We start from the raw sequence: 14,563 nt of genomic DNA, 5'->3' as shown, positions 1-14,563 counted from the left end.
TCCCGTCCTCTCGGAGAGCCTCCCGGGCCCTATTTCTGGTAAGGTTGGCCAAATGAGTCAACCCCCTGGGCCTCCACAACACTTGGGACTACACTCTCTAAGAGCTGCTCTCTATGCATGGTCATTCCTGGTGCATTAACAGATGTGTGTGCATAGAGGAATGGCCTCCTGTTATTAGGTAACTTTTCTTTCATTCAATGTTTGATTCATTATGCCTTCAAGATATTGTTAGAGCTGAAACCGGTTTGGCTTAGTGGATAGAGCGTCGGCCTGCAGACTGAAAGGTCCCAGGTTCGATTCCGGTCAAGGGCATGTACCTTGGTTGCAGGCACATCCCCAGTGGGGGGTGTGCAAGAGGCAGCTGATCAATGTTTCTCTCTCATCGACGTTTCTGACTCTCTATCCCTCTCTCTTCCTCTCTGTAAAAAATCAATAAAATATATATATTTTTAAAAAAGATATTGTTAGGGTCCGGGTGAGGCTGGATCCCGGGACCGGGTGAGGCCGCACACACCTGGGTCCGGGTGAGGCCGCGCCCCTGCGTCCGGGCGAGACCAAACCAGAGGGAGTCGGACCTGCATTACCACCATTTGTCCACCATCCAGAGCTGAAAAGTCAGTGCTGACATGTACACATAAGGAACTGGTGGACATTGAAATTGGGTCTCAAAAGAACTGTTGGCCCAGAAAGAAACTTACTACAGACTGATTCATTTGCCTGTCAGCCTAACTATTATTGCTCGTCTCACATTCGGTTCTTATAAGTATATTTCTAGTAACACATGATCTTACTCATCTAGGGGAAATGATGAACAACATAGACTGATGAACAAGAACAGACCCAGAAACAAGGAGGCATCGATCGGACTATCGGGCCTCAGAGGGAGGGCAGGGGAGGGTGGCAGTAGCGGGGAGAGATCAACCAAAGGACTTGTGTACATGGATACGAGCCTAACCAATGGTTAAGGACAACAGGGGGGTGGGGGCATCCGTGGGGAGGGGTGGGGATGGGAATGGGGGGATGAAGACAAATATGTGACACCTTAATCAATAAAGAAATTTTAAAAAAAGATATTGTTAGATCATTCTGATGGCCTAAAGGTTAAGAAAACTTTGGATGAAGAGATTCTAGGTGTATAGCAGAGAGTCACGAAGGGGTCATGTTCGTGACCCCCAACCCTTCCACCCCATTGCCACCTTTCCGTAACCTAGCTCATTAGTTTAAAATAAATAGACACCTGTATAGTGTCTTATTTCATTGTTTCTCTTACACAAAAGTAGCAGGGTGTAGCAAAAGTGAGGTGACACTCATCATTTGCAGCAACCTGGATGGAATTGGAGAACATTATGCTAGGTGAAATAAGCCAGTCAATGAAAGAAAAATACCACATGATCTCACTCATTTAGGGATAGTAAAGAACATTATAAAGTGATGAACAAAAAGATAGATACAGAGACAGTAAAGCATCAAACAGACTTTCAAATTACAGGGGGAAAGTTAGGGAGAGGTGGGGGAGTTATGAAATCAAACGAAGAACTTGTATGCATGCATATAAGCATGAACAATGGACGCAAAACTCTGGGGGGTGAGGGCATGTATGGGTGTGGGGTGGGGGGGTAATGGTAAGATATGTACACATATAATACCTCAATAAAAACAAAAAACAAAAAAAACAAAAACAAACAAAAAAAGTGAGGTGACAGTTGTTTCTATGGAAAACAATACAATAGTTAACAAATAATGCAAGAATAAATTCTGTGTTTCCTGTACTTGCAACTGGAGACCTACTTTTGCCTGTACGTATATACCCTTTGCTTCATTTGCTTTATTCACTTTAACAATACTCTGTCACTACATTATTGATAATAAGCCTATTATAAAATGCAAAAACCTGAGCTCAGAGAAGTTAAGTAGCTTTTCTAGGCTCACAAAGCCAATAATAGGTAGAGGAACTCGGAAAATACACTTGCACCCTGATCCTTCCTGTTTTTCTTATAATCCTTCTGTTTTGTTTGTAATTGGTTTGTAATTCTCAATATTGGAGTTAACAGGCAAAAAGACTGTTAACACTTTTATATACTGAAAATATTGCCACTTCCCAGTAAGCCATCCTAACTTTGTTCAGCCAGGTGGGTGATGTTTAACGAGCTTGTGGAATGGCTCTAATATTTCCTGTTGTAGCCAAGTTCACTTTCAAATGGATTTTTTTGAGAGATGAAAATACTCTGCAAGATTATTTGCTTCCTTATCATCCCACATGCCTTCTGTTTATTCCTACTTGAGGCTTCCCAGCTGAAATGATATTGCCTTCCAAATCTTTACCATTTAATGTATTAGAGAGTTGACTTAGCACCAAAATCATAGCAACTGTATTATTATACAGTTTTTCCTTCTTTTTTTTTTTTAACACTTAGGGGGAAAGTATATTTTGGCTCTATTTGCAGAAAGGGACACATGTATAAACAGTGTATTTTACAATAATACAAATTCATCTAAACTATCCATCAATCACAAAGTAGTTTGAAAAGAGGAGAGTGGCTCAGGTAACTCCAGACTTCGGGGGCCCACCTCTCAGACAGCAAGCAGTTAGCTTGCCATGCAGCTCTTTAGCTGAGATCTCACTGCTTTCGTCACTGCTTAACCCAAAAAGACCTCATATAACAACATAAAGCCACCGTAAATGTAAAGTTAAGATCAAGGGAAACCTAGATTAGAAAATGCTTTCAAGAAAAAATATCATCATTGAATTGTAAAACACAACGGATCTTTTATATGATCAGATATAAAATTTTATCATCTACATATAGTAATATTTTTTCCTGTGCCTTTCTTATATGTTAATGCTTGTATCTCTTGTTCTTTCTCTTGTCTAATTGTATTGGATATTACATATACTAGTATTTTTTTATATAATTGCAGTGACAATAAGGAGTCTTAAATTTTTTTCTGCCTGTACTATTTTGTTACTATTATAAGTGAGTTTAGTCTACTGTGTCCTCTCTTCCCTCCTTCCTTCACTCCCTCCCTGCCTGCCTGCCTGAGGTATTATGCTCTTCCCATCAGTGGCCTGCAGCCAATCACTGGCTCATACAGGGCACCAAAGGAAGGAACACTGAGACAACTCATGCTCTCGCACTGTCCAGGGGATCAGGCTGAGGCTCGACTTCAACTGAACTTGCATCTTAGCCCAGGTTCTTTCCCTGTCCTGCCTCATTTTCTTACTCTCAGGGGAATTGAAAGCACTCCCTCAATAATTTGCACAATTCATCTCAGGCTCTGTTTTTAGAAAATCTACACAAAAACCTTTTTTTTTCTGTTTCTTTTTTTTTATCTGAACAATAAAGATTTATTAAAAATAAATAAAAACTAATAATAATTGTTGAAGTTGAGTCATGGATATGTGGGGTTATAAAAGTCTCTCTACTTCTGTATATGCTTAAAATTATAATAAAATTTTAAGATCAGTGATTTAATATTCCACTAAAATTAATCAAGACAAATAATTCATTTATCTTTCCTATTATTTTTCCAAAGTCTATTTATTATACTATGAACATCATACATGAACACTCTAGTTGCCTTTTTCTTTCTTTTTTTTAATGTTTTTTATTGATTTCAGAGAGAAGAGAGAGGGAGAGATAGAAATATCAATGATGAGAGAGAATCATTGTCTGCCTCCTTCACGCACCACACTAGGGATCGAGCCTGCAACCCAGGCATGTGCCCTGACCAGGAATCAACCCATGACCTCCTGGTTCATAGGCTGATGCTCAACCACTGAGCTATGCCAGCCATGGTGCCTTTTTCTTCTTGATAGTCATTTTCTCCTTTTTTTTTTTTTTTTCTTATTCCAGCCGCTGGCATGAACTGTGGTCTCCAGAGTACACTCCCGTTATGACTAATATGTCACTGGCTGGCTGAGGAGCATTTGCAATGCCTTATGTAGAGGCTCTTTCAGTTCCTGGGACACTTTTTCTCCAAGATGAGCCAAGCAGTGTTCTACTGGGTTAGCAGGGCTGAACACTGGAGCCGTGTGCTGGTCAAAGCCTATGTTGGTGAAGGCTTCAGAAATTTCTTTGTCCAGAAATCTTAGCTCTTCTTCAATTTCAGTTTTAACTTCTAACAAAACTTCTTGATCCAGAGATTGTGAAGCTACATCTTGTTGAACTCCTTGGAGTGAGGAAAGATGATGCTCTTGTAGCTTCTCCTGAGAGAGGCGTCCCAAGTATCTGAGAACAACATACTTTGTTTCATAGTGAAATCCCAGAGGCACAGAAGTAGAAGACGCCATTGAGTTGGGTGGCAGAGCTCCAAAAAGGTCTGCTAACAGATGTGTAAAACCTGACACGGTCCCTGACCCAGAAGAAATGAAAGAAGAGGCGGCAGCGGCAGTTGTTTCCAACAGAGTTCTCCAGGGGCAATGGTTGCTTCGACCCGCTGCCCTAGCCTACCGCTACCGCCATGTTGGGAGGTTAGGTCACCCACCTTTTTTCTGTTTCTTATCAGCTTGTTAGTTGAATGGCTTGGAAAAAAATTATAATCAGGGAGAAGATGGTAGGGAGAGAGCAGAGTCAGGGAATAACCTTATCATGGCATGCTCCGCTCCATACCCCTCTTCTATAGGAAAGGAGCACTTTTCCAAGGAGAAAGCCCAGATAGAGGGAGGGAGTGGGAGGGAGAGAACACAAACAGAAGGCTGGCCTCCTTTAAGAACCTTGAAGCTTTTAGCCCGTCTTAGAAGTTAAATAGAAAACTAAAGTTGAAAGTGCAATCCCTTGGGTTCTTAAGGTCTTGAAACTCACCTCTGTACCAATAAAAATAAAATGCTGGAAGAGACTGAATGTGTAATCAGTCTGCTCATGGTGCTCTCTGGCTTTAGTTTCTGACATTTACAAGAGATCTAAATTGACCTGGGAGACCATCCCTGAATTCCGCATAAGCCAAGCCCTCCGTCGTTGGAGCACCTGAGACTTGCCCCAAGGGTTACCTGGAACAGTAGCTGGGCTTCCTAAGGAACATCCTAGCTGCCTCGGCAGGCAGCACAGAGAGCTGAGGCCGTTCAATAGGTAACATTCATCCAGAAGATCCTTCAGGCCCCAGAGGTGGAAGTCATGTTGGAAGAAGTGTTTTTGTATGCATTAGCAGATTGGAGCAATTAATATTATCTTGATTAATGAAGCTGAATTAGTTTGTTATTTCTAATGCTTCTTCCTTCTTGCTGGCAGGCAAGAATTTGGAACTGACTTAGTGCAGCCCACCAGCAGACTTTTATACAACGTCGGGATTCAGCTAGAGCTGCTTTTCAGTGAAGCATTTGGCAAAGTCAGGCCTGATCACTTCTGTACAAGAGGAGGCAGATAGAGGATAGGTTTTAAGGGCATGGATCACAGATCTGAGTGCAAGTCCTGGCTTGGTCATCACCAAACCTAAGCTGATTAATATGTAAAGTAGGAATGATTATAATACCATCCTCAAAGTTGTCCTAAACTGAGGGCCCCAGACCAGCAGCATCAGTGTCACTTGGGGACTTGTTAGAAATACAAAATTTTGGTTCCCCAGGCCAGATCTACTGAATCATAAATTCTGAGATAAAGTCCAGAAATCATTCATCAACCCTCCAAGGCATTCTGGTACATGCTAAAATCTGGGAACCACTCTTCTTCACCCTGGTTGTTCATTACATATTCTAGGTGAGTTTTTTAAATATGTTGATGCTATGTTCCGATCCTAAGAGAATCTATCTTACCTAATAATAGACAAACATGTAAATTGACCATACCTCTGCTACGCCCACAGCCAATCAGAGTGAGTATGCAAATTAGAAGGCCAAAGATGGAGGCCGCCCAGCTGCTCCAGGCATGGACTGACCAGGTGGGGCAGGATGCCTGCTATGAAAGGGAGGGCGGGGGGGGAGGGGGGGGGACGAAGGGATCTACAAGAGCGGAGTGCCGCAGCGAAGACAAGACTGCACACTCCGGAGTCTGCAGCGAAGACGGCAAACTCTGGCCGGAGTTTGCAGCAAAGACAAAGATGGAAGACTCCAGCCAGAGTCTGCAGCAAAGATGAAGATGGCAGACTCTGGCCAGAGCAAAGGCCTGGGTCCCGGGTGCCAGAGGAAAACTGGTGCTGGAAGCCAAGGGAAGGAAGGCCTATTGCACAAATCTCTTCGTGCAACAGGCCTCTAGTATATATATAAAAGCCTAAGCGACCATTCAATCGATAGCTATGATGCTCACTGACCACCAGGGGGCAGACACTCAACGCACAGGCATGGAAACATGGAACAGACTGATGAATCTCAGAGAGAAGGGGGGAGGGGGGAGGGTGGGAAGAGATTAACCAAAGATTTTATATGCATACTAGAGGCCCAGGGCATGGATTCATGCACCTGTGGGGTCCCTCAGCCTGGCCTGCGGGGATCAGGCTGAAACCAGCAGTCCGACATCCCCCGAGGGGTCCCGGATTGCGAGAGGGTGCAGGCCAGACCGAGAGACCCCACTGGTGCACGAATCCGTGCACTGGGCCTCTAGTTTAATATAATTGATCTAGGGTGAGGTCACTAGGAGTTCATATGCTTAAAGGCTCCCCGAGTAATTCTAATGTGCAATTGGGTTGTTCTGAAGATTGAGTGGCATGCATAGTGTATAGCATGTAGCAATTTCTCAAATGTTGTTTATTACTCAATTGTCATTAATAATGTGAATGAATGGGTAATGAGTGGCACTTGGGTACTTGCATTTATTGGGCTCTCCTCACCTCTGCAGGGAGCTGCACCAAACCCAGCTGCCTGCCAAATATAATGCTTGCGTTGGGTTGCAAAGTTGAACACATTTTGGAGTAAGTCAGACTGGGTTTGAATCTGGGTTTTGCCACTGACTAAGTCATCTGAGGAAAGACACTTAACCTCTCTGAGCTTTAAGGACGTCATCTCAAAATTAAGATGACACCATTTCACAGGCTGGGCAACAGGAAGCACTCTAATCCAGCTCTCCCTTCTCCCTCCCTCTTTTTCTTCCTCTTCTTTCTTCCCCATTTTTCTTTCACTCGCTCTCTCTTCCTTGAGTTTTATGACAAGTGGAACTCCAGTCATAGAGGCATTTCATTCTCAGTTTGGTCCTTTCCCAGGATCCCTTTATATATCCCTATGCTCGAGTCTAGAGTAACCTGGACCACAGAGGAACTCCAAGACCCTTAACTCTCCTCCTTTAGAGGCTTCATCTGAGCTGGCCCTCGGGAGTCAGAGTGAACTATCAGCTCCCCGGAGCCCTGCCCTGGCCCATTGCATCCCTTTAACCATGAACAACCCTCACAGGCTAAAGGCACTTCCTGCAGGAGAGAAGTGTGCAGTGATATTCCTATAATCTATCTCCTTATCCTGTCTACCAAAAGGCCAACTCACAATGTGGAGAATGAAATTAAGGGGCCATTTCTCTATGGTGTTCCCTTATGTCCATGATATAAAGTTGAGCCAGGCCCTCTTATGGATCAAAAGGATGTGGGCTCAGTTTTCCCAATAAGAAAAAAAATCTACACTCAAAGAGTGCTGGTGATCATATTTCACCTTGTGGAGTTTCCAGTAACAATCTCCTGCCTCTTTCTCTGTTTGGTCCAATGGTACCAATAGAAGAGGAAAAGAAGGAATGACCATCAAGTCTGAAGATGATGTAAGACCAGGGGGAAAAAAATAAAGGAAATAAACTGAGCAAACAGATGTAACATATTCCACATTGCTCTAAACTGGCCGGAGGAATATGAGTAGGGACGAATCCAGTTTGCAGGACTTCAGATTCAAAGACAGTGGTGTCCGCCACTTCCTGAGACTAGAGGCAAGACACAGGACAGATCCTTTTTAATATTTTTATGTGCTTCGTTTCAGAGATCTGGTTTTTGTACGAGTATTGAGTCTTGGGCACAAAGCCTGGTGTTGCAGAGAGTAATGAATGCTGCCAGTGCTCTCTGCACATTCCCTTGGGCCTCACCATTTTAGTGCACGCTGGCCGATGTCCAGCTGCCAGCATCTGCATCTGTGGCAGCTGGGGTCGTCTGTGTGCAGAGCAGCTCATACGTGTACATCAGGAATTAACACAATACCCTCCCTTCCCCGAAGTCATCAACCGCAGATGGAATAACTCAGTGCATTCTATACTGGTTCCAGAGCTCTCCAGTGGAATTGACGCCAGTTACCCATGCAGTCACTAGCCTGATAACAAACCCCTTATTGGCTGCCTGCCCTGCCTCACTTCTCCATGCCTCTCTCATCACCTGCTAAGCGAACACTTGCTTCGAATCCTCATCTCTTGGTCTGCTTCTGGGGACCCTGAACTAAGACAGGGAATCCCAAGGTTGCACACACTTTCCGTCGGGATGTGGTGGGCCCTGCTCTGCTGAACTTGTCACCACAGTTTAAATCCTGAACCTGGGGCCGCTTGTGGGAAAGCCTTCCTCTTTCAACCTACAAAGAGTTAATTTTCTTCTGGTCTACAATCTCCCAGTGCGGACAAAACAAATTGAGTCCTTGGAACAGGCATAGTAAAGAGAAATTTGTTTGTGCCCATTGAATTAGGAAGGAAGTGACGGCCTGCCCTGCTTCTCTCGGCCTCTGTTCTGGGTGATGATTCATGCCCTTAGCTTCCTCCCTTGGGATGGATGTGATAATAATGGTTTAAATAGCAGTGGCTTCTGCAGTTCTAGTTCTGAGGAAGGCTAAGGAATAGAGAGATATAATCAAAGGTCAAACACTAAAATGCTGTCAGTGTTATGGAATAGGAGTCAGATTTATTCTAGAAATTGGACATCTTCCAGTTACAGGAGGAGCTGGGGAAGTGAAGTTCTGGAAGGGGGATCATGGGGTCAGAGAAATAGCCCTAATTTGACCTCCTGAAGCACAAGTCAGGTGGACAAGTCAGAGCTCGCAGGTACCTCTGAGAAGCTAAGTGTGTCCAGTTACCCAAGCAGGAAAGCAGGACTAGGGGGTGAGTAGAAGCCAGGGAGGCTGCTAAACACTCTACAAGGCACAGGACAGGCCCCCACCACAAAGAATTATCCCACTAAGATATCAGTAGTGCCACCGTGAGAACCCTGCACCAGAAGTAAGAGCCTGCATCTAACTTAGTCAGTTCCTTTATTTTGCTTAATCAAGCACATTAGAAATACTAAGAGAATGAGATAGCATGGTCAAATAGCCACTTACCTGCCTCTTTGACCCAAAGCTATGCATTCCAATCTAAACGTTAATAACAGTCTCAAGATGCTCCTTTTGTCTTTTAATAACTAGATATAATAATGACATCATCTTCCACACATCTTCCCTAAGACATAAAGCCGCCCCTGGCACCCTTGACCAATGCAGATCCCCATCTGCCACTGCCATGGTACCCTGAGTAGTTCCCATTCACCACAAAACACCCAAACACTTACGAGTTTGATCACTGTTTTCTGTCTGCCTGCCCCACTAAAATGTAAACATGATCTCACACAGTCCTCACAACAATCCTGTGAGAAACATATTCTTATCTCATTTTACAGATGAGGAAACTGAGATTTAGGAAGGCTGAATGCTTTGTCTAAGATCACCCAGAGGGCATGTGGAGGAATCTAATATTTGCTCTACCAAACAGTCCTGAGAAGATAAGCTGTTACTGACACAAAAGTGAGATGGAGTATCTGCTTTTTAAGCGTTTTCCCTTAAGTATTTAAATGATAGCTTTGCTTAATCCCTTCTGCCTGCAGGTCTGTGGCTAGAAGCAGACCTAGTTCCCGTAATCATCAGCTAGCATCTCTAACACTCTTCTCTAAATAGCTGTTAGTAAGGAAAATGCAAATGAGGATGTCTAATGGAAAATTGTTCCAGCTCCACTTTGAGACCTGCGGTGACTGAGCCAAATTTCCTCCCTAGCAAACAGATGTGCTGGCTCCTCTGTTGTGGAGTATCGCTGCTCTCTTGGCTGGAAACCAAGCCTATGGTGGAATGACATTGCCATGCCCACATCAGAGCATCTGAAGATTGTGGTTCCTGTTAGAATCCACCCACTGAGGACCCAGCTGTGAACAGGAGCCCCTCTGTGTCAGCTCAGAGTGCAGGACCAAGGGCCTTGGCTTCGTTTTTAATGATAAACTATTATGTTCCCATGTTAAGGGTAGTCAGTAAAAATAACAAGCAGGCATCAAGACATATGTGTTTATACACACACACAGTCACACGTATACCTGAGTATACATACTGTACAGCATGTATGGGACTAGAGAGGCCATGCCCTCCAAAAATGAGGGCACCACTTAGAAGAGAACCTCCCTTTCAAAGTTCACCCAGTTACAACTCAACAATGTCTGGTGTCTTGGTGTTCATGTAGGACTTCCCTATATTAAGTTAAACCAAATGAAAATGACATTTTTATAGGTACAATATATGGATAATATGGATTGACTAATATGTAATCAACAACCTGCAGGGTGGAATTAAGAAGCAGGAACCCTTCCCCAGGTAGCCCAGCAAGTGAGGGTCCCAAGTTCAGAGGAAATGGGGGAGCTGGCCGATTACCGAGGCAGCATCTCATGAGTAGGGTAAGAGGACAGGACCCCACAACTATAAATCGGGCAAAAAATATAAAATAAAATGCTGTTTTGTCAGAAAAGCTGGGCTGAGAACAGGGCAAGCAGGAAGTGCATGTAGCTGCTTTGTTTCTAAGCTCCTGGCATAGGCCGCTTGGCCAGAACCTAGTTTGAGCTTTATTAAATTACAGCTGAAAGAAAGCATCCATCCTGCAAGGAACAGCAGCAGTCAGAGGGGCTACTTGCAGAGTGATGTCAGAGAAAAGTGGTATTCAGAGGGCTGGGCCTGTCCATGGAGCTGGTGGAACAGTGACCGTCGGGATACAGGCCGAAGTCTGGAGAAATGTCAGCTGAGGATGGGGAAAGGGCTACAAGACAAGGTGAGCCAGATGCTGAATTCTCTTAGGAAGCAAGTGGTGATGGTGTGGCTGGAGAGGGCCTGGGTGAGATGGGAGGGTGCAGTGACTGCTGGACTAAGAAGAGGAGCCAGGACAGACTCTCCTCTTCAGTAGGAGGCAGCTCAGGAATTGCATAAGAGGACCAGGAAGCCTGGTCTCCTGTTTCAGTATTGCTTTCATCTAGCTATGTGCCTTGGCAGATTGTTCAAGTTCTCCGAGACTCAGCTTCTTCATCTCTAAAATGGGAGTGTTTAGTTTCTGGGTCAAGGTCACCTGTTAGAGGGCCAATTGCTTGTCAGAAAGGGAGTGGTTCACTGGTGAAAAGAAAGTGACATTCCAGAGCATTTTCACTTATTCCACCCAAGGACAGAATTTTAGGCGAGAATCCCAGAAAACTGAGCCCTAGCACCCAGGTATATTTTAATCTAAGTAGAGTTCTTAGTGTCCTAATTTTTTTTTAATTTTATTTTTTTTATCTGACAGCCATTGCATTTGCTGGGGTTGCTTTTATTCATTGCTAGCTGGCATGAAGCACAGGCCCATGACTTAAGGAACACGTTTAGGATTTTCTATCTCTTTAAAAAATACATCTGCATGACCGTAGATGCAAGTAGAAATTCCATTTTCAGAAAGCAGAAGGAAAGAAGCCCCTTTCCCCAGGGGAAAGCTGCCACAGCCCTCAATTTGGAATTGAGAGCCACTCTCACAATAGCATCCTGCAGCTGCTGTCCTTGGTGCTGAACGTCTATTAAAGCGTCATTTATACAACCTTGGACTTATTTGTACTAATACATTAAAGCCTAAAGTGATAGATGGGAAAACTAAATGAGCTCTTATGTATACAAAAACACCTCTTAACTTAGGAATTAAATTTATCATAAATTTAAAAATATTTGAACATTAAGTATAGTTATATATGCTCATAATTTTCCAATTTATTAAAGTACAAATTTAATGCAGAAAACTTGGGGAAACACAAAGAAAAATGAAGCGCCTGGTCCCACCATGCTGTGTGCTAAGGAAAAGGAAATGATATTAAGGATTCAATTTGTCATTTTCTGCCTATTTCACACGACTCTTTCCTATGTGAGTTTGTAATGGAATAAGGGGCAATATGGCATAATGGGAAGAGATGGGTGTTGGTCTCATTCCAGCCTTAGAGATTTGTTGTTGGGATTATGATGAATAAATGTGAAGAGCCTGGCACTAAGCCTCACACTTGGCAGGTGCTAAACCAACAATAGACATTGTTACTTTTATTACTGTTGTTTTTATGTAATGATTCTTATTACCAATTGCAGCTAATTTTAGTTCTGCTCCTACAATAGATGCATTTGTAAGCATTAACTCCCCTCTCTGTGCTTCCTAAGGAGCATTCTGTCCTTCAATGCTGTCTTCCAAGTTCTTGCTGCCAGTTATTTAGTTCCCCCAGAAACGCATTTTCTTGCCACTTTCAGTTTGTTTTTGTTTTTTAGCTTTTAGAGTCTGTGCCTCCTGCCCAGCCAGTTGCTTGCCTTCTCTTGTTGTAGAGGTGGGAGTTGGTGTAGATGTTACACTTCTCTTCCTTGGGCAGAAGAATAACCCCAGGTGGGTCATTCCGTTAAGCTGTGAAGGATGGCCTCTGGGAAAGAAACAACATCTTTTGTATATTTCCTGTATCCTTCTGGTCAGGTTTCTCTAGTTTCCACAACTCAGTAGTTTAATCACTTATCAATCAGTCTTGGGGGTGGGAGAGGACACCGCCTCCCAGGCATTTCCAGAGTGACGCCCCCTTGGCCAAAAACAATTCTTCTCCAAAGAGGAGACAGGTGAGAGCCATGAGCAGCCAAAACCTACAGTGGCTAGGGGATGGGTTCACTGGCTCCATAAAGGGGTTCCAGGACAGGCCACCCCAACATTGACTACACCAGCCTAATGCATGGCTTATTTCCCCCTAAGAATTAACATAAAGGAGAACTCTGAGTATTCCTAAATTTTACTTGTTGGAAGTTATATAACTCAACTGAACATACAATAATTATAACTGGTTATTTCTATAATTCCATTTAGGGAACTGAATCTGCCTCAGGGAGAGAGGGGAGAGTCGGGGACTTGGAATGTGTGGGCAGAATTATGCTATATTAAAAAGTGAATAGAGAGTGCCCTCGGCGATCCCAAATCTGTCTCTTGCTTCAACAGTGTTTGGACAGAACAGACCCAGGACCATCTTTAAGACCAGCCAACACACTGGTTTTTGTGTTTGTTTGTTTGTTTCTATCTTAACTCCTTATTGCCGAACAACCATGAGCTCCCAAATTCGTCAGAATTATTCCACTGAGGTGGAGGCTGCCGTCAACCACCTGGCCAACCTGCATCTGCTGGCCTCCCACACCTACCTCTCTCTGGGCCTTTATTCTGACCTCCACGATGTGGCTCTCGAGGGCATGGGCTCCCGTGAGTTGGTGGAGGAGTGCCAGGGCGCTGAGCATCTCTTAAAGTTGCAAAACCAGCGCAGTGGCCGCATTCTCTTCCAGGACGTGCTGAAGCCTTCCCAAGATGAGTGGGGAAACTCAGGACGCCGTGGAAGCTACCATGCCTTGGAGAGGAATCTGAACCAGACCATTATGGAGCTGCATGGACTGGGTTTTATCCGCACAGACCCTCATCTCTGCGAGTTCCTGGAGAACCACTTCCTGGATGAGGAGATGAAACTCATCAAGAAGATGGGCTCTACCTGACTCAACTCTGCAGGTTGGGCAAGTATCTCTTCAAAAGGCTCACCCTCACGCACGACTAGGAGCCTTTGGAGCCCAGAGGTCCCATTCCAAGAGCCCTTCCTGATTTCTCAAGAAGGCTGAAGAGGGACTTAATTCATTTCCCTGCCCCTTTACTTTTTCGTTGGTCAGTGGAATGCCTTGGACACAAGAAATACTCATTATGCCTGATTTCTCAGAGAAGAGAAAAAGACTCTTCTATACATTTTAACGAAGACGACCTGATTTTGAGATTTCCTGGAGGCATTCCAATTTTAAATTATACATCATTGTCACCAAATTACTTGCCAAACCATATGTCTTCATGTTTAACTTAGAATTCTGTTATTGCAGTTTGGGCTGATCTCCAATAGAGTCCCATTAACTCTTGGGTTCTCACTCTATTAGAGATTGCTATCCCTGTTCTAAATGTCTTAGGACATCAAAATAGTTTTTGCTGTGCTTGGCAACCAATTAATTAAACAAACCATTAGGCTTGGGGGGAAACGGTCAACATTATTAATTTTCTTATTATTGTCACACTGTAGCTAGACACAGTAGTTGTCTAACAACTGAAAAATGGATGCTACAGATGTGTGGCTAAGCTGCCAGTGCAAAGACAGACTGCATATTCCAATCTTGTTATCCAAACTTCAGGATGCTGCTTCAAATGGCAAACAATTGGAAGATAACAGGTGGATACAAACATATAATTCTATTTTTAGTAGCTGAGATGATGATGTGTATTACACACACCTCTTGGATACCCTTTGCTGATTGTTATCACTGAGTCAAGCACACAGTAGGAGACCACTAAAAAAAAATTATTAACTGTTTTCCATTACATGAGCTTTGATGAGGAAATGGTAGGGAAAAGTAAATTTA

At 43.7% G+C, this 14,563-nt stretch overlaps 2 protein-coding genes across 2 annotated transcripts; one reads left to right on the top strand and one right to left on the bottom strand.

The window, feature by feature from the left end:
• Positions 1-3,898: 3,898 nt before the first annotated feature.
• Positions 3,899-4,344, bottom strand: LOC103300225 (bcl-2-like protein 13). The gene has a single exon (XM_054708133.1). It carries the CDS (start codon positions 4,289-4,291, stop codon positions 3,899-3,901), a length of 393 nt encoding a protein of 130 aa, XP_054564108.1. The 5' UTR covers positions 4,292-4,344.
• An 8,884-nt stretch (positions 4,345-13,228) lies between these two features.
• Positions 13,229-13,663, top strand: LOC129152124 (ferritin light chain 1-like). The gene has a single exon (XM_054729447.1). It carries the CDS (start codon positions 13,229-13,231, stop codon positions 13,661-13,663), a length of 435 nt encoding a protein of 144 aa, XP_054585422.1.
• The last annotated feature ends 900 nt before the right edge of the window (positions 13,664-14,563 follow it).

This window comes from Eptesicus fuscus, chromosome 18 (genome assembly GCF_027574615.1).
Source record: "Eptesicus fuscus isolate TK198812 chromosome 18, DD_ASM_mEF_20220401, whole genome shotgun sequence".
Taxonomy (NCBI): domain Eukaryota; kingdom Metazoa; phylum Chordata; class Mammalia; order Chiroptera; family Vespertilionidae; genus Eptesicus; species Eptesicus fuscus.
The sequence above is the reverse complement of the archived record's forward strand: the minus strand, read 5'-3'. Positions and strand labels throughout refer to the sequence as shown.